At 42.0% G+C, this 21,090-nt stretch overlaps 1 protein-coding gene across 1 annotated transcript in view; it reads right to left on the bottom strand.

Annotated features, from left to right (window-relative positions):
* The window catches only part of LOC126458943 (uncharacterized), a 90,448-nt gene that overhangs the window by 37,043 nt on the left and 32,315 nt on the right, over positions 1-21,090 (bottom strand). The window contains exon 3 of the mRNA XM_050095827.1: positions 3,535-3,732. Coding sequence (XP_049951784.1) covers positions 3,535-3,732 — 198 coding nt within the window. The remainder of the gene's footprint in view (positions 1-3,534; positions 3,733-21,090) is intronic.

Raw genomic sequence — 21,090 nt, 5'->3', positions numbered from 1 at the left:
ATCTGTGTGTGGCGTATTTATAATTATGTTTTATTTATATTTTAGGACAATTAATCTGTAAAAACTACACCACATGTCATAAAAAAATCGTGTAAACCGTCTGAGGATGAATCACAACGATTAGAAACCGGTAACGGTGCCCTATGAATAAAGGAACTGAAAGTAAATTTGTGGCTGGTTGCTGTCCTAACACCATCAACATTTATATTCATTTTACCTTTCAGTGCACAGATCATATCCATCCTTGCCGTCCTTTACCACATTCTTTAAATAACACGTCAACACAGCACTGCTGAATTCGTCCATCACCTACCACACTTCAACTCGGAATGTATCAGACTACGCAGGGCCTAAAAATGTGCCACAACAAGACCAAAGATTGTTTAACAGTTAAGTAACTTTCACTCTCTCTTTCTCTAACTTGCACATCGATGACATACAAAAGTCAAAACGACTTTCCTGTAAATCAGGAAACATTATGCTGCACGATTCTCATTGAATATCGAAAAATATCTACCAGTCAGTTTTCGAAGTTCTTACAGAAAGCGGCAGGATCATGGTCTGCCAAGATAGCGGTTTATCGTTCTCCCATTTATCGGAATCCCATGAGTATAGTGCGGATATGGAATCACTGAGTTGAGGAACGTCAAAATCAACGACATGCGGGATCTAAGCGGCCCCACGTAACGTGCGCCTGAGAGGGTACATTACCCGCTCAGCCGTTCAGGATCATAGAGCGACGTAAAGTAACGGGCTCCTTTGCAGCAAGAGAAGTAGTATGCACATGTATAGTGTGAGGACATGTAGAGCACCAAGGACTGTCAGCACGGAGTCCATTGGTTTGGGTCCCCTGAATGAGGCAGCAGTTATATGTGTAATTTGTGTAGTTTGCAACTGAATTAGTCTCAGGTGAAGGAAGTGTAATACAATGAAAACTAGAATCCAGCATTCCTTCATTTATTAATCCATTTTACTCGTCTCGGCATTAGCTGTCATCAGAATCGTGGTTCTGATAAGAATCATAAGATTACATAGTTACAGGGTTGACTTGCAATCAACATGAGCAGATTAAGTCTGCTCACGTTCTTTCCAAGTTTCCTTTTTTTAATACACACAGTAATACACATAACGGAGACTAGTCATCAATAATAAAATCCTCTCTACTATTTACAACAGTCCGCCAACGCTGGGGTGGCTTTTCTATCCCGCAGCTGAAGAAATCACATGGTTTCGTGGCGAGTAAATCGTCGAGCCAGGTTCGGAGCGCATTTCCATACGGAATGTATGTCCCTTGAAAGTTGCTCGATAGAGAGCATGAATGGTGGAAATCTGACGGCGCAAGAAGATCAGGGGAATAAGGTGTGTGCGGAATGACTTCGCAAGCCTTTTTCATATGTTAGAATAAAGGCACCATTTCTCGTCACCAGTAACGATACAGGATTGGAGTGGTCCGTGTTGTTCACGAGCCAGTTGATTACGAGTTATCAGACATGCACGTATGGTCACCTGCAGGTTTTTGTGTTTTTGGCTTAGAGTATTCGGTACGCATACACCAGATTTTTGAAACTTCCCCTTTGCATGTAAATGTCCGCATTAGTGGAATGATCACATTACACAACGTTTTCCAGTTCTCGACTGCAATGACGTGGCTCATTGTGGACTAATGCGTTTAAATGATTTTCATCAAGCCCCGAAGATTTCCTAAACATGGAGAGTCACTAACGTCAAAACAATGTTCCTTAAAACGAGAAAAACCATTTTCTTGAGGTGCTCTGTCCAGTGGCACTATCCCCATAAAGAGCGCAAATGTTTCTGCCTTCGCTGCTGTCACGACACTATTGGACGCCAACAAAAGAATATGTCGGAAATGTTACGATTTCTCCTCTTAGCAGTCCATTTTCTAGCGCCTAAAGTTTCACTAACTATGTTCAAATGACAAAATGACAATATGTAAACTCAGATAGCAATATTGAACTTTTACAAATAAAATATGTCTTCTTCCTATTATACCGTATACCCACAACAAGAAAAATTACACTACTGGCCATAAAATTGCTACACCACGAAGATGACGTGCTACAGACGAGAAATTTAACCGACAGGAAGAAGATGCTGTGACATGCAAATGATTAGCTTTTCAGAGCATTCACACACGGCTGGCGCCGTTGGCGACACCTACAACGTGCTGACGTGAGGAAACTTTCCAACCGATTTCTCATACACAAACAGCAGTTGACCGGCGTTGCCTGGTGAAACGTTGTTGTGATGCCTCGTGTAAAGAGGAGAAGTGCGTACCATCACGTCTCCGACATTGATAAAGGTCGGATTGTAGCCTATCGCGATTGTGGTTTATCGTATCACGACATTGCTGCTCGCGTTGGTCGAGATCCAGTGACTGTTAGCAGAATATGGAATCGGTGGGTCAGGGGGGAAATACGGAACGCCGTGCTGGATCCCAACGGCCTTGTATCACTAGCAGTCGAGATGACAGGCATCTTATCCGCATGGCTGTAACGGATCGTGCAGCCACGTCTCGATCCCTGAGTCAACAGATGGGGACGTTTGCAAGACAACCATCTGCACGAACAGTTCGACGACGTTTGCAGCAGCATGGGCTATCAGCGCGTAGACCATTGCTGCGCTTACCCTTGACGCTGCATCACAGACAAGAGCGCCTGCGATGGTATTCTCGACGACGAACCTGGGTGCACGAATGGCAAAACGTCATTTTTAAGGATGGATCCAGGTTCTGTTTACAGCATCATGATGGTCGCTTCCGTGTTTGGCGACATCACAGTGAACGCAGATTGGAAGCGCGTATTCGTCATCGCCATACTGGCGTATCACCCGGGGTGATGGTATGGGGTGCCATTGGTTACACATCTCGGTCTCCTCTTGTTCGCATTGACGGCACTTTGAACAGTGGACGTTACATATCAGATGTGTTATGACCTGTGGCTCTATCCTTCATTCGATCCCTGTGAAACTCTACATTTCAGCAGGATAAAGCACTACTGCATTTTCTGGGCCTTTCTGGATACAGTAAATGTTCGACTTCTGCCCTGGCCAGCACATTCCCCACATCTCTCACCAATTGAAAACGTCTGGTCAATGGTGGCCGAGCAATTGGCTCGTAGCAATACGCCAGTCACTACTCTTGATGAACTGTGGTATCGTGTTGAAGCTGCATGGGCAGCTGTATCTGTAAACGCCACCCAAGCTCTGACTCAATGCCCAGGCGTATCAAGGCCGTTATTACGGCCAGAGGTGGTTGTTCTGGGTACTGATTTCTTAGGATCTATGCACCCAAATTGCGTGAAAATGTAATCACATGTCAGTTTTAGTATAGTATATTTGTCCAATGAATACCCGTTTATCATCTGCATTTGTTCTTGGTGTAGCAATTTTAATGGCCAGTAGTGTACTTGCGATCATTGCTGACGTGGTGTGTTTAATGGTCGGCAGTGTATTCAGCCAGCTGGTCGTCAGTGTAGTAGACACGGAGGCCGTTAGCTGAGGCTGCAGAGCACCCACCTAAGCTGAGGCCTCACGTTGACGGCGTCCACGAGCTGCAGCTCGGCGTGCTGGCCGCAGCCGCGGCTGGACAGGTGCAGCCACTCCGAGGTTCCGTCTCTCGCCGCCAGGCGCGCCCACAGCTCGCTCCACGCCTCCGCCGGCCCGCCGCGGTTCGTGCACCACGCCTCACCGGCTGCCTCCTGCTGGCCCTCCTCTCTGTGTACAGAGCGTACTGGTAAGTGCTGTGCCTCGCCTTTACCACTGAAACTATCCTACACCTATGGGTGAAGCACTATAAAAACATAACAGATTTCTTATGTCGTAACACACAACACAGTACTGTCACTTATATCTACCGGTACTACACTTTAGCATAATTGCTAAAGTGCCGGTAATAAATAAATTTCGCATGTGCAGTCTGTTCGAAGGTAACGGCGTTACTGCAATGGTAACACCGGTTCCCATCATATGACCGAAGTTACGTGCTATCGGGCTGGCCTAGAATTTGGATTGGTGACCGTCCGGGACTGCCGAGCACCGTTGGCAAGTGGGGTGCACTCAGCACTTGTGGTGACAATTGACGAGCTGCTTGACTGAGAAGTAGCGGCTCCAATCACGAAAACTGAAAACGGCTGGGAGAGGTATGTGCTGACCACATGCTCCTCCAATCTGCATCCAGTGACACCTGTCGGCCTAGGATCATACGGTGGTCGGTCGGTCTCGTTGGACAATCCGAGACCTGTTCGGCTGGAGGGACGGAGAATAGAGAGGGAGAGAGAGACTGTTAGAAAATCGACATGAGAGATCAGGAAGCTGGTGTGGACTTGAGATACAAGTTGTGTAAGAAAAGTAATGAGATTGATTTTTTTATCTACCAAAACTTTTATTTTCTTCGGGCAACAATATTGTACCCTTCAAAGTAGATCCCTTCGGCAGCTATATATAGGTGGAGTCGTTCCCAGTGTTGGTAGCAGCGCTGAAACGCTTCTACTGGCAGGACATTGAACATATCGGTCACATTCTTTTGAATGTTCTACAGAGTAGCAAAATGACGCCCTTTTAATACATTTTTCAGTTTCGGAAATGGAAAAGTTTTACAAGGACTCAAATCAGATGAATGGGGATGGGGGGTGAGGGGTGGGGCTGTGGAACAGCAGGAGTGCCTTTCGAGGCCAAAAATTCCTTGATGGAAGTGGCCGTGTGGCTTGGGGCGTTGTCGTGATGCAACATCGTCTCGATTCACCGGCTTCCTGAGCCTTTCAGGGACATCTTTGTAGAACACTTGGTTGACACAAACAATACCGTCGGAGGAACATCCGCAACTGAGCATTATACCAGAGGTTGAAAATACTGTTACAGTTGTAAGGTTCTCTTATTTAGGGCACGACCGGTTTCGGGCTCTTATGTGCCCATCTTCAGATGCCGTAAATCTGCGCTCACTGGCAGCAAACTGCGTCTTATACTCGTTCACCGTGATGCTTGGAGTCACAGCACCAAGTTACGATACCTGAGTATGAGTGTATAAGAGCCCGAAACCAGTCGTGTCCTAAATAAAAGAACCTTACAACTGTAGCAGTATTTTCAACTTGGTTGACAGTTGGTCACCGCGCGGGATTAGCCGAGCGGTAGGGGGCGCTGCAGCCATGGACTGTGCGGCTGGTTCCGGCGGAGGTTCGAGTCCTCCCTCGGGCATGGATGTGTATGTTTGTCCTTAGGATGAGTTAGGTTAAGTAGTGTGTAAGCTTAGGGACTGATGAGCTTAGCAGTTAAGTCCCATAATATTTAACACATTTTTTTTATTTTTGTGACAGTTGGTCTTGGAAGAACAAATTCTTTATGCACGATACCCCTACTGATAAAGTGAATCAGTATTGTTATGATCTTTGATTCGTTCATTCGAACTTTTTTCGCTAGAGGAGATGTCTCAGTGTGCCATCCTCACGTCACCGCTTTGTCTCAGGACCGTACACAGATATCCACGATTCCTCGTTACCTTTGATCATACAACTGAACCATTCGTGGTCGTTGGTAATCTTATCAAGGAGATCAACGGACACGTTTCTTCGATTGGACTGCTCAGTTTTGAGATTTTTCGGCACTATTTTAGTACAGACCTTTCGTATGTCCAAAACTTCAGTCAAAATTTGATGTCCAAAAAAAGTGTTTAAAGTTAACAGGTCATCCATCACCATTGTAGTTAAACATCAGTTTGATATCAGAAGAGCAAGCACACGTTTAACGTTTTCATTGGTTTTTTAAGTTGAAGGTCTCCGTGGGAGAGGTTCATCTTCAAAGTGTTCTCGGCCTTTAAAAATTATTTTTGCCAGCGGAAAACTTGTGGTCTTGATACGGAATGTTCCCCATAGGCCTGTTTCAACTTTTCAAAGGTCACAATCACGGTTTCCCCAAGTTTAACATGAAACTTTGTGGCATAAAGTCGCTTTAAATCCTGCTGTTCCCTTTTCGCAACACACAACAAAAACACAGCTTCACTGATGGCGCTCTCATAAATCACGTGATGTACGGAGCAGAAACTCGGACTGAGAATCTGGAAGGGCTGAAGACGCCTGTCAACACAAATAGAACAAGAAAGTATTGCCAGATTGCTCACAGTGTTGTCAGTCTGATTACTTTTCTTACACATTTCGTGTGTAAGATACGATATCAGTTAAAGTTCAAATGTTATATAAATTAAATAACAAGAATTTATACCTAAACAAGGTTTGTGAAGAAACTGCCAATGTTATAATTGAAGAATTAGAAATTACAGAACGGTTTATGCATAAGCATAATTGGTAGGCTGTTTCCATGACTGTTGTTTATCATACGAGTGTAAATAAAAACACGACATAATCAATATCTAACAGTTCAGATTTTTACTTATGAGGCGTTTCGGAGGCTTTTGAGCCCTGCGAGAGACTTTGTCGATACCTGCCTCTGTAGTGTAACTTCTTTGGCGCATTGTCTGGTAACCGTGGCTCGGGCGTCCCTCCAGCGGGTAGCATTGTAGTAGTTCGTGAACATAAATGCTCGCGTATAAACTACATATAAAATTGCAAATGATGTAAAGCTAAAATGTAGAGGTCTCGACTAAAGTACATAACGACGATGCGTAGAACTGCAGACATTTCGACGTTGTTGGCTTTTCCCGGGCCAATACATATGAGCTAAAAATCGGAACTGCCCCTGGTGATATAGCATGGCCTTTAAGTTCTTATGAAAAGATTGTTGTAGTGCTGTTCATTGAAACTGGATCCGCAGCTGCGAAAAATTATTTGAATGATATGATATTGCCGCAGGTGTCATTTTTGGTCAAAAGTTTCAGCGGAGCAAAAATCAGGCAGTCTAAAGGATCACACAATCTTTTTTGTCCCATTCTTTATAAGTAATAGACGGAAATGGACAAATGAGGTGTCAAATAGATCAGCTTAAAGTTTAGTTCTGAAATATAAGGTTTAATTCCTTAAAAGTAATCAAAATAATTAAGAAAAATTAGTTAGGATTTTGACGAAACTAACTGTCCGAATCTTCTTAACCGAACTAAGAGTGGAAAGTCTATAAATGGCGTATCAAATCAGCCAGCGTGAGGTCTATTTCTCCAAAAAAGATTTAATTCTTTCAAAGTTGTCAGGGTAATTAAGGAAAACGCTATCAGTGATTTGAGGAGAAAATGAAATATTTCACCAATACTAGCTGCCAACTATTTATAAATCAGCTATCAAAAAAATTCATGTCTTCAAGGTCTAGCTATTTTGGGCATAAAAAATTATACTGATGTACAAATTGTGAATTCGTTCTTTCATGTTGAAAAAAATAAAATCAAATTACAGCGTAAATTGAAACGTCTCTGCTTTCTCTTGAACTCTATCACTCTTAATAATAAAAGAATACTGAAACTTATTTAAATAAATTATACTTCATGCTTTCTGAACAAAAATAAAAAAGAAAAAGGAATCGGCCAAATGTTTTCTGAAATGATTTGCCAAAAAGTAAGAAATGAAACGGATTAGAGAAACGCAGACGCGTCTTATTTGCTGTATAAGATTTCGAGTTTCATTCGAGGGCGAGTCAAATGTTTCTGTAACATATTTTATTTCTTACTTTTAGACAAATCATTTCACAAGACGTATGATCCTTTTTTGTTCATTTATTTATTTATTTATTTTAGTTTTGCTTTTTGTACTACTGCGCAGTATTGGTGTTAAACTATTGTCAAGTAATCCTTTAAACGGAATTGTATTAACTTAAAGTTCCCCAAATGTTGTTTAAATCAGGAAAAATTAAAAGTACAACGTTCTAACTAGCGAATGAGTGTTGACTGATGATGAAAACTTTTCTTTTTATAAAATCGCTAGCAAATTTAAGCACTGAACTCAGAGCTACACTTGGAATTTAACGAAGATATGATTCGTGAGATTCTAAACTGATATACCTCGCAAGATCCAATAATGCACTTTATTGAATATTTGCATCCCTCCATACTTCTCACGAAAACTGAATGTGAAAACGTAGCTTCAGTAAGAATATAAATTCCTGGTATTAGTGATAAATTTCTTGGCAACGTGCATGCTTATTATTATGGGAACTATGAACCCGCTAAGTTCACTGCCATGTAGTAGGCTACGTAAAAGTAGATAGAAACAGAAGGTATTCAACGCCACAGTGCTTCTTTGTAAGTTTTACATCACTTCTAACATTTCACTTTCACAGATAGGCGTCCATTAGCGAAAGCAACGCTTTACTCTGCCGTTACTAGTCCATGATCTCGTTCTGAACGGGCTATTCATACCACTTTTCGTTGTGTAAATGACTCCATTACTTAGTCCTGATCTGAGAAACCATATTTATGGAGCCAAAGCACTCTGGATTAAATTTATTTCAAAATGAGATGCGAAAGCACACTGCGGGAAGCTAAATCTTCTTCGGTGACAGTCTGAATCATGTAAAGCTATATGAGTAAACATTATCATCAGAAATATTAAGCTCTCTGTGGACATCACGTTTCTTTTCCAACACGTGAGTCAAGATTAGCAGCAGGCCTGTTTGTGTTTGACACACGTTTTTATCCCGTTGTCTGTTGCTGAATTAAGAGATTTGGTTTAGCTTGTCGTTTTACTCATTTCAAAAATCTTTATTGACAGATTCCATAAATAGTTGTTTCTTAATCACATCAGGATTTTGGTGTCTTATCTTGCAAAACATGCCTCTGTTGTGTAAGACTGGAAGGAGATAAATCTGGTGTTACTTATTGTTCTTCACAAGATAATTATAAGGGGCGATAAAAAGTTTCCGTTCGAATGCCGCACAGTCCAGAAACGGAATTTCAATCAGACAAAACTGCCGTGAGTTTCGAGGTAATCATTCCCCCGAAGCACTCGTTTCGTAAAACAATGTGCTCTGCTGTGTGAAGAAGTCAGTAATTGCATTCTGAGGGTCATCGTCCAATTGGAATCGTACACTCATCAAGGCCACTTTCACTCTTTACGGACTGAAGGCGTGATAGTCGCATGAGGGAGAGTTCATGGCTGTAGGACGCGTGCTCGAGGTCTCCCATTTTAATAGACGTAACTCTTGCGTTATATTTGTTTGCGGTATTTGGTCGTCCGTTATCGCGGCGCAGCAACACCCCTTGGAGCAGCATTCCACAACCGTGCTTTTCGACATATTTTTCGTTCTCCGATGTACGTCTATCGATGTTTGCCCTTCGGTAGACAAGAAAAGAGTAACAGGTCCTGTTTGGATGCATTGCAATTAGACTAGGTTCTGGACGTTCAAGATTTTAATAGCGTCTTCCGAGAAGCAATTTCTCATTCTCTTTCGATTAAATACGAACAGTTTTGTAGGCACGGACAAGCATACATTTTCATTACGCGAGTAGCAGGCCCGACCGAAATCATCCAAGGATGAAATGCGGCCACACGCAGTATCTTCTGTGTGCCAAGGCCCCATGAGAACCGTCTACTTGCAGCAGGATTAAGACCACACGTGCTTCTGTCCGTGCTATCACTGACATGACGCCATCGTCAGACACGGGTACTTTGGTCCCATGAAAGTGTTGAATGGGGAGTGTAACGGAGCTCTGCTATCTTCGGTGATGAAAGTGGGTTCTGTTTGTATGCGAGTAACAGATGTACTCGTGTATAGCGTAAATCTGGTGAGAGACTTTTCCTAGAGTGCATTCGCCCACGACACAAGGCTCCCATCCCAGCTTCATGGTGCAGGAGGCCATCAGTTGTAATTCGCCGTGATATTTGACTTTTCTGCAGAGTAAAGTAACCTCTGCCAGCTACAATGAACAGGTTGTTATTGGCGTGCATTTCTTCGAAGACAAGGTCACGTGCTTTTACAGCAGAGCAATGCACGTCCACATATGAGTGCCGCGTCGCAACGCGTTCTTCGTGGTGTACAACAGCTACCCTGACCAGGAAGACTTCTTGAAAATTGAACACGTATGGTACATGATGAACCGAGAACTTACTCGTTCTCAGAGCCTGCAAAAACCGTTACCAAATTGCAACAAAAGGCCCATGACGCGTGGGACGGTGTATCACATGACGCCATTCGCGACCTTAACGATAGTTGGCATGCAAGAATAATCGACTGCGTTGCCGCAGAGGGAGGTACACTGTATACTGATGTGACGGAGAACCCTTTACTGTGACATATGTTTCATTTGGTCTGAATTTGTCATGAAATCCTACAATGATTAACTACCTTTCACCTCACTTCTAAGTAAAATGACCTTGTCCTTGAGGGTGTTGAATATTTATTTCCATCAGTGTACATATGCAGCATTCAATGTCATCCGTAACAGAAACTGCATGTTGTGGTTCTTAAGATCCCTGCTGCTTTTATCTTGCGCTTTACTTTTCCATTACCAAATTGATTAGTCAGAATCTGTAGTAAGTGTCCGTTCTTCTGGGAAAGGTTCATGGACATCTTCTGCAGCGTTTTCTAAAAAATGGTTCAAATGGCTCCAAGCACTATGGGACTTTAAACATCTGAGGTCATCAGTCCCCTAGACTTACAACGGGAGGCCACGACGTTTGGAACGCGGATTTACTACAGACTTCGTACAATCGTAGTACTCCATGAGGACAACAAAATGTGTGAGCAGTAGCGCGTACTTCTCAAGCGTTACTGAGAAAATCGCAAGATAATTTCGGGCGTCGAATATATATATATATCTGTGAGGGGCCGTTTTAACCATGAAGCGACAGCAGCCGAGCGGTGTCGGTGCGGTAGCTCAGCGTGTTCGCTCAGAGCGTTAGCTACCCTTTATAATAAAAGAACTGTGCGAACGGATCACCGAACAAACTGAACGGGTGTCATCGGACGTCCGCCCTGAACGAATTTGAACGAATTCAACGAACAATATAGAACAATTAAAAAAAAAAGTGTTTGGCGTTCAAGCCGCTGGATCGCTGGATCGAGTTCCGTTCGTCGCTTTTATTTTTTCAGCACAGTCATTTTCTTTATTATTAATATTACAATTCATATAATGGGGAAAATACGTGTAATCGGATGAAATTTTATTAAGGGGCTCCGGAAAGGCACAAAATCATGAAAAGTTCAATTTTTACGTTTTTGCGTTTTCTGAATTTGCAGACTATTACCTTTTAATAGATATATAATTTATTCAATTCCGAAGACTACAACTATTTTTAAATTTTTTTAAAAATGTGTTATACATTGGCGTGACCCACTGTGGCGCTGTTAAACTGCTGTCAAATGGTGTTATTATTAACGTCCGTGTTCATCAGGTACATTTTAGTGATGTGAGATAAAGTATGTGTTGTGGCTAACCTGTGATGGTTCAATATATATCGCTGGTGTGATTGTCGATTGTTTCATGTTTATTTACTCTGTCGTTATCTCGAAAATATTCGTAATTAATTGTTTCTTGAGTCTCTGTTTTGTTGAAGTATAATAATGAGTAAAAGTAAAGTTACTAGAAATCCTCTGAAGGCTTTTAAGAAAAGGAGAAATGTTGGAAAGCCAAAGGTATGTGTTATTACTGTAAACAATAAAGACGATAACCAAGTGAGTGAACCTAACCTCTCAAGTACACCTGCCCATAGCAGTCAAAGTGGGAAAGAAAATACTTCACAGAAGAAGCTTGGTTCAATGAGTGAAAACTATGAATGTTTTATGGGCGAATCGGATGTGAATGAAATATTTGATATGTCGGTTCTCAAAGGAATTTTTTCAAATTGTAGTGAAGTTGGTCTGGAACTCTCCATAATAAAGCACGTAGGACTTGCTAGTGAAATACAACTGAAATGTGAAAAGTGTTCATACATGACCACCTTTTGGAACAGTGTTGCAGTAACTGCAACTGAAGAAAATGGTAGCAAAATCTACGAACACAACAACGAGCGATGCTTGCTTTAGACAAGGAACGCCTTCGGGCTGCAGACAGGGCTGTAAAGAGTCTAGAAATACAAGCAAGAGTAAACAGGAGGAGGAACAAGAGGAAGCTGGAGGAGTTTGCAGAGGATGAAGATAATCCATCCTATGGACCTGGAATGCACTAATAAGTTAATCCAATCTTTGTCGCTCGAGTCCCAAAACTTTTATTTTCTCATGCTAATTACATGTATTCTGAGGATCTTCCAAACGTATTTGTTTCACACTTTCAGTAAATGTTACACAGTACCTTCTGCATAATTTAACACAGCCTTTTTCCAAAAAACTGTATATTTTTGAATATATAAATAAAAAATTGCAAAAAAATGTTGTGAATTTTCATTACAATTGAAAAAAAATCATCTTTAATAACTGAACTAAAATTTTGTAAAATCCCTGTGTTAAGTTGTAGCCCATATTCCAATAAATAATCTGTAAAAAGTTCAACTTCCTACTTCAAGCGAAGATGATGGGTACGAAACCCTTCGAAACGTTGCGAGAAGACGACGCCTTTACTCGGCTGATCACCCGAGAAGATTTCACGAAGTATAGGGCGTTCCGGAGCCCCTTAAATTTACAATGTTATTTGGGAGTCCACTAATTTTTATTATCACAAATAATATAATATTCATAACTATTGACTAGTAAACGACCAAATGCATAAAGTCATACCGGAAATGTATGCTTGTCCGCGATCTGAGAAATCCCTTATACCTGGAAGGAGCCCGAAACGTCCAATTTTTGAACGTTGCAGACGACTTTCGAAAGATGTGCAATTAATCGTCGCTTTAGACATAACGAGTACAAGAAGCAGGATGGAATTTTTCGTAAAAACATGGAAAACATAAAGTTAAAAGGCACCAGATCCATTGAACAAACGCTATGTTTCCGCATACGCAAGGTCTTTGACGTTTTATGTGGAAAAACGAACCATGTTAACATTTTCAAAAACCTCTCATTCAGACGATAGTTTGGAAGCAAACCATGCATAACGCAGTATTTCCTTAAAATTCGGCGCTGATAATTGGTTATACAGTATCGAATGTATTTTAATAGCGTCTTCCGAGAAGCAATTTCTCGTTCTCTTTCGATTAAATACGAACAGTTTTAAAGGCACGGACAAGCAAACATTTTCAGCATCAGTTTATGTATTTGGTCGTTTACAAGTCGATAGTGATGAATATTATATTACTTGTGATAATAAAAATTAGTAAACTGCCAAATAACATTGTAAATTTAATAAAAGCTAAACCGATTACATGTATTTTTCGCATTATATCAATTGTAATATAAATAGTAAAGAAAATGACTGTGTTGAAAATAAAAAAAAACTGACGAACGGAACTCGATCCAGGAATCAAGCGGCATGAACGCCAACCACTTTTTTTAAAAAAAAATATACATTTTTTTCTACATTGTTCGCTGGATTTGTTCAGGACGAACGTCCGATGACAACCGTTCAGTTTGAACGTTCATCCGTTCGTTCGATTTATTTTATCAGAAAGGGAAGCTAACGCTCTGACCGAACACGCCTTTTTTTTAATCTCATTTTGTTCGTTTTCGATCATTGTATCTGCTCTGGGAGGACGTCGAAAGACACCCGTTTCAGTTCGTTGTTGATCTATTACCTCAGTTTTTTTTATTACAGAGGGCAGCTAGCCCTCTGACCGAACACGCTGAGCTACCGTGCCGTCGTCACTGGGCTGCAGTCGCTTCATGGTTAAAATGGCCACGCACAGGTATACATTCCACGACCGAAATTATTTTGCGATTTTCTCAGTAACGCTTGAAAAGTACGCGCTCCTGCTTACACATTTTGTTGTCCTCATGGAGTAGGACGAGTGTACGAAGTTTACAGTAAATCCCCGTTCCAAACGACGTGGCCTCCCCTTGTTAGAACTACTTAAACCAAACTAACCTAAGGACATCACACACATCCACGCCCGAGGTAGGATTCGAACCTGTACCCGTACCAGCAGCGCAGTTTCAGACTGAAGCGCCTAGAACCATTCGGCCACAGCGGCCGGTGCATTTTCTAACATAACCTGATTTCGGATGTATTTTATAACGCTTTTGTAAGATGCAGACCACCTTATTTGAATCTTGTAGTTTTAACTGTAGATTCTGCTTGTACATGCACTAATAAACCATTATGCTTCTTCCCGTATTATCTACAAGCACATGTTGTTGTTGTGGTCTTCAGTCCTGAGACTGGTTTGATGCAGCTCTCCATGCTACTCTATCCTGTGCAAGCTTCTTCATCTCCCAGTACCTACTGCAACCTACATCCTTCTGAATCTGCTTAGTGTATTGATCTCTTGGTCTCCCTCTACGATTTTTACCCTCCACGCTGCCCTCCAATACTAAACTGGTGATCCCTTGATGCCTCAGAACATGTCCTACCAACCGATCGCTTCTTCTGGTCAAGTTTTGCCACAAAACTTCTCTTCTCCCCAATCCTATTCAATACTTCCTCATTAGTTATGTGATCTACCCATCAAATCTTCAGCATTCTTCTGTAGCACCACATTTCGAAAGCTTCTATTCTCTTCTTGTCCAAACTGGTTATCGTCCATGTTTCACTTCCATACATGGCTACACTCCATACAAATACTTTCAGAAACGACTTCCTGACACTAAAATCTATACTCGATGTTAACAAATTTCTCTTCTTCAGAAATGTTTTCCTTGCCATTGCCAGTCTACATTTTATATCATCTCTACTTCGACCATCATCAGTTATTTTGCTCCCCAAATAGCAAAACTCCTTTACTACTTTAAGTGTCTCATTTCCGAATCTAATTCCCTCAGCATCACCCGATTTAATTCGACTACATTCCATTATCCTTGTTTTGCTTTTGTTGATGTTCATCTTATATCCTCCTTTCAAGACATTATCCATTCCGTTCAACTGTTCTACCAAGTCCATTGCTGTCTCTGACAGAATTACAATGTCATCAGCGAACCTCAAAGTTTTTATTACTTCTTCATGGATTTTAATACCTACTCCGAATCTTTCTTCTGTTTCCTTCACTGCTTGCTCAATATAGAGATTGAATAACATCAGGGAGAGGCTAAAACCCCGTCTCACTCCCTTCCCAACCACTGCTTCCCTTTCATGTCCCTCGACTCTTATAACTGCCATCTGGTTTCTGTACAAAGTGTAAATAGCCTTTCGCTCCCTGTATTTTACCCCTGCCACCTTCATGATTTGGAAGAGAGTATTCCAGTCAACATTGTCAAAAGCTTTCTCTAAGTCTACAAATGCTAGGAACGTAGGTTTACCTTTACTTAATCTAGCTTCTAAGATACGTCGTAGGGTCAGTATTGCCTCACGTGTTCCGATATTTCTACGGAATCCAAACTGGTCCTCCCCTAGGTCGGCTTCTACCAGTTTTTCCATTCGTCTGTAAAGAATTCGTGTTAGTATTTTGCAGCCGTGACTTATTAAACTGATAGTTCGGTAATTTTCACATCTGTCAACACCTGCTTTCTTTGGGATTGGGATTATTATATTCTTCTTGAAGTCTGAGGGTATTTCGCCTGTCTCATACATCTTGCGCACCAGATGGTAGAGTTTTGTCAGGACTGGCTCTCACATATCACGCAAATTCTCAGTGAAGATTTTATATTGTCTGCTGAAATCCGTTTAATCATTATCAGTAATGAAAGAAACGTAATGTATATTCAGCAAAACTGATTATAATTTTTAAGAGAGTTAGTGTCTCTTACAGTAGATTGCAAGTAAACAATTTTTCAATTATGTTTGTGGCATCGTTAAAATATTCCACTTTTTCCATCATCCTACCTCGACATAATACACTGAAAAGCCAAAAGAACTGCTACACCTGAATAATATCGTGTAGGACCCCCAACGCTAGCACACAGAAGTGCCGCAGCACGACGTGGCATGGACTTGAGTAATGTCTGAAGTAGTGCTGGAGGGAACTGACAACACCATGAATCCTGCAGGGCTGTCCATAAATCCGTAAGAGTACGAATCGATGGAGATCTCGTCTAAACAGCATGTTGCAAGGCATCCCAGATATACTCAATAATGTTCCTGTCTGGGGAATTTGGTGGCCAGCGGAAGTGTTTAAACTCAGAAGACTGTTCCTGGAGCCACTCTGTAGCAATTATGGACGTAAATGGATACAGATCATCACACAAAATGCTTACGTGCATCTCACCTGTCAGAGTCGTATCTAGAGGTATCAGGGGTCCCACATCACTCAATCTGCACTCATGTCCCGACAGGTGCATTTTTCCACTGGTGGCATTATGATTTAGCGGCCCAGTCCAGATGAGATGCAGTGCTTGAGTAGGAACGCAGTTGAAGTGTGTAAATGGAAAATGTTCTGTCATTTTTTCAAAAATCATGTTTCAGTGCTATTTTTTCTCGGTACGACGTTGCATTTCTCTAGACTTCATCCGGGCGACAAACATGGAAAAAGTCATTCAAACACGAGTTAGTAGATTCCATACAGTCTTTGCGCCAGCTGTACTTCCATACGGAGTTCCAGATTTAAAAACATGTGAAAAGTGACTTTTGCTGGAAACAGTTCCACTAGCTAAAAACCTAATGTTGTTGTATTTCTGTTCTTGTACTTTCACGATAAAATTGAGTGCTTCATTATTAATGGCACTTGAAGCAAGAACTTTCTTCCTGCTATTCTGTCGCAAAACTGAAATATTTGAGATTGTGGTTGAGCACAAAATAAAAGTTGACTCTTGCAGAGGAGCAAAAACCAACCAACCACAGTTAATAATGGTATTTTTTTTACACCAAAATAGCGTCTTTACGGGTGTCGAACCGACATGTTCATCTTCAGACTGCTTTTCACGTTTTTGTTTCATTTGTTGATGTTTGCGTTACTCGTCGGCCGAAAACAACCCAACTAACAAATTGCAACAACGAATGTGTAAAGGTTTCGTGTTGGTAACAACATCTAGTCAGCTTCATGGTTATGCACTTAGACCGGTCTTCACAAAATACTTATTTTCAGACTTGTGTCAAAATACCTTCTCGCCGGTCGTTGTGACCGAGGGGTTCTAGGCGCTTCAGTCTGGAACCGCGCGACCGCTACGGTCGCGCGGTTCGAATCCTGTGTTGGGGGATGGATGTCTTTGATGTCCTTAGGTTAGTTAGGTTTAAGTAGTTCTACGTTTAGGGGACTGATGACCTCAGATATTAAGTTCCATAGTGCTCAGAGCCATTTGAACCTTTTGAACCACTTTCCATTCTTCATTTGTGCAGCGCTGTGAGCTCGGCTGTTGGTATCTCGGAAAGTGAAGATCTAAAAGAAAGGGTAACATTTCGTCACCGAAACGATCCACGCGTTATGGATTACAGCTTGATAGTACTGATGGCACGCTCATCATCTTGCTTAATTTGAGAACAAGGTCTGACGACATGACGGACTACACTAACTGCGTCCACTGAGCTAATCTCCAGTGGTTGTGTTATTAAGTTCATTGAATACGTGCCACTGGATGTATCGGTGTGATTAACAGTCGTTTGCTTTGTGCTCGACTCCAAATATACATTGCATGCATGGAATACCCTTCGTATTATTCACTCAGAAACTGGTTGAGAGGGCCTGCATTTACTGTTAACAGCAGTTCCATTCGGCTTTGGAACCAATTGTCGTGAAGAAGGTCTCCGGTCCCTGTCGGTTAGGATGCTTTAATGGTCATTGTCTGTATGGTGTATTACACGGCTGCCAGTGGTACATCATTCCTTGTAGACAGGTTGGAGAGTCTGCTTTCATACGCCAAATATGGCAAGTTCATTAACGGTATGGTCGCGGGTACGTCCAAACAGAAAGCTTCTCTCTATCATTCCATGTTATTGTATTGGGTCTATACAACCGAGTGGCACAGAAACACCACTCGACTGCAATGACTTCCGTCGGCGTTGGAAGGTCGTATGACCACCTGGTGCTAGTTCTGCCCTATTTACAGCGCTACAGAGTGAGCAGTGTGGTCTTTTAACGGCATTATTTCGTTGCAAACATGCTGCGGTGGCCATCCGTAACTCCCGACCTTTACTGCTTGTGTGTTCGTCGAAACTGTTCACCGCAGCGGCGGCACTGCTCAGTTTATTGTTCCCTGTGAAAGGTACAACAATCTGAGTTCGGGAGATGGACTGAAACAGCGTTCCAGCTGTTTTGTAAGACGAGGAAATTATAGTTCCGTGATCTAGTTCTAACTCTCACAGCACACTTCAGACTCTATCACGTATTATCCTTTGTATGTACTGCACAATTCTGAAATAGTGGTGATACACACGTGTTCTACTAATTGCTCATCGTCGTAATTATCATAACTTTTGTTTGACATTACTGATCATATGAGATTTGGAGCGCACGTTATTTACCACGCGCGGCGGTCACAAATCGCCACTAAACTGCCCCTACACTGATCAAGCAACGTAGGTTTTAGAAGAGACAATAGATGATTTTACGAAAGTTGACTGCAAAGTGTTTCCGTCAACTACTTACCCGACGCTTGGCCGGACACCAGTAGTCAACTGGCAGCTGTAACTGGCTGCCCCCACGGCGCGCAGTTCCAGCGAAATACGCTGCAGGGTTTGAAGTTCCAACACCAGGAAGGGGACCAAATTATGAAACTTCACCATTTTTGTGTGTGTAGGAGGATAAATTTAAGATTAATTTCATGCTAATCTGAAGGTATAAATGATAATTCCGATATGATGTTACTAACTTTCAGGGACGATGGAAAAGGGCAAGTGTATCAATTTGAAGTAAGGGAGTCTAGTTCGGAAACAACCGTGGTGATAATCTTAATTAGATTCTCGAAACCTCAAAAGCCTCCGTGTTTTACCCATTCTGGTGTTTTCAGAATGAGGCTACCATTTTCTAGGAATTTTTGTTCGTAAACAAAATCAAGATGCAACGAGCAGGCACGGAAATCACGCAGTTCGTGTTTCCTAGCAAAGAACATAAATAAAACATGTCGAAAGAAGCAAGTCAAAGTTGTTAGGTTCAATGCACAAAGTGAGATCAGTAAATCCACATATCCTAGCCAAGTAAATTCAATGTTAGTTTGTAATTGTAAAAATAACATCGGAGCGCTTAGTTCTATCACTGATGTAACCTCCCGAAAACACTGAAATCACAATACCAAGAAGGAGTTGTGCAACATAAACGAGAGTGGTAGGCGTTTTTTTCATCTGAAACATGGTGTTTTTAAAATTTCGCGCCAGTCGCATATGAGAATGCAAACGGTGGTGAGCGTTACCCACCTTTGAGATTGGACGTTTTGAGTTGATGTTAGTTAAGAATGTCTTCAAGACAACCAAGACGCCATTATCAACACCTCACTTAGTTAAAGGGGTCGTGTATTAGGGCTACGACAAGCTGGATGGTCCTTCTGCGATTTGGCACGAATGTAGTCGCCGTACATGACTGCTGTCAGCGGTAGTCATGAGGATGTACGGTCGCAAGAAGACCTGCCCCGGACGGTCACGTGGGGCTACCGATAGGGAAGACCATCGTTTTCGGCGTATGGCTCTGGCACATTGTACTGCATGTGGAGCAACAACTCGAGCAGCAGATGGCACCACAGTGATACAGAGAACTATTAAAAATCGGTTACTTCAAGGACGTCTCTGATCCACAAGCCCTGAAGCGTGCATTCCATTGATGACAAATCACAGCCATTTGTGACTTCAGTGATGTCAAGTGAGAGTTCATTGAAGGGCAAGTTGTGTTTTCTGATTTCTTCCTCGGTGCCAGGGATGGAAGTGTCTTGGTTAGGAGACCAGTTGGCCGGCATCGAAGCTGTTTGCGTGCTAGTCACACTGAGCTTACACCTAGAGTGACACAGAACTGCAAATTTGCACGTCAGTCTGGTGATTCGACCTGTTGTTCTGCCACTCAGGAACAGCATTTCAGGGGGTGTTTTTCAGCAGGATAACGCTGACCCACATACCGCTGCTGTAATCCAACATGCTGTACAGTGTGTCGACATACTGCCTTGTACTTCTCGATCGCCAGATCTGTCTCCAATCGCTCAAATGTGGGACATTATCGGACGACAATTCCGGTACCATGCACAACCAGCATTAACCGTCCCAGTCCCTGTACTGAACGAGTAGATGAAGCAGGCGACGAACTCCGTACCATAAGCTGACATCCGGCACCTGTACGACACAGTTCAGGCACGTCTGCATGCTTGCATTCAACATTCTGGCGGTTACACCGGTTATTGAGGTACCAGTATCTCACATTTGCAATGGCTGATCCCGCGCTTACTTTAATCTGTGACCGTGCAATGACGATCACATGTATTACCTCAACAAATGTATTCCTGAAATTTCATTACTTTGCATTAATTATTTTTTGGTGTTGCGCTTTTTTCCATAAGTGTACGTGTGTGACTGAATTAAAGAAGCTTACAGGGGCATATATTGATCCCTTTGAGTACTACGGCATGATGATTAAACATCCGAACTACTAAGCTGATGAAACGATTTTAGGTAAAACTTTAAAGTACGATATCTTTTCCCCGTGGTCCGATTTTCATGATACTAAGGTTCAAATTTTCTGTGAAAGCTCCCTGAAATTCGTCTAGTAGTATTGGAGATTAGCGCGCTCAAGCAGACAAACAGTCAGACACTATGGTTTAACAGTTTTAGTATTAGTATGGATATTATTTATTTTATGATATTCCTTGCAGTATGGTATGCGATCAGAGCCGCAGGTAACAGCTAGTACCGTCAAAAATCTGACACAAGGAATCAAGAGTCAGAAGGTGACACATGGTCTGTGTTGAATGTGCAAAGTGTACCATTAAGTTTAACTGATAATAGTCTAATGTGTGTAAGTTATATTACTTGAGAGAAGGTGAACTTCTTAGACAAGATCGCCTGTAAACAAATTTTACTATCTACTACAGCTTTCGGTAAGTGTGGTTACCATTTTCAGGTGTCGATAAAAATTGTAACACGTCTCCTGCATCACCTGTACAAGTACTCTCTATGAAACATTACCAAGCAAGTGAGGTACGACTTGAACGATGGATCGGCATGTCAAGATTAAAACACCAATACAAACACTGACGTGCCAATGCCTTGTTCAGCTCGTCCCTCACGTACCTAGCAATGTTTTAGAAAGAGCACTTGTTCAGAGGGTGTAGGAG

Source organism: Schistocerca serialis, chromosome 1 (genome assembly GCF_023864345.2).
Source record: "Schistocerca serialis cubense isolate TAMUIC-IGC-003099 chromosome 1, iqSchSeri2.2, whole genome shotgun sequence".
In the NCBI taxonomy this organism is placed as follows: Eukaryota; Metazoa; Arthropoda; class Insecta; order Orthoptera; family Acrididae; genus Schistocerca; species Schistocerca serialis.
The sequence above is the reverse complement of the archived record's forward strand: the minus strand, read 5'-3'. Positions and strand labels throughout refer to the sequence as shown.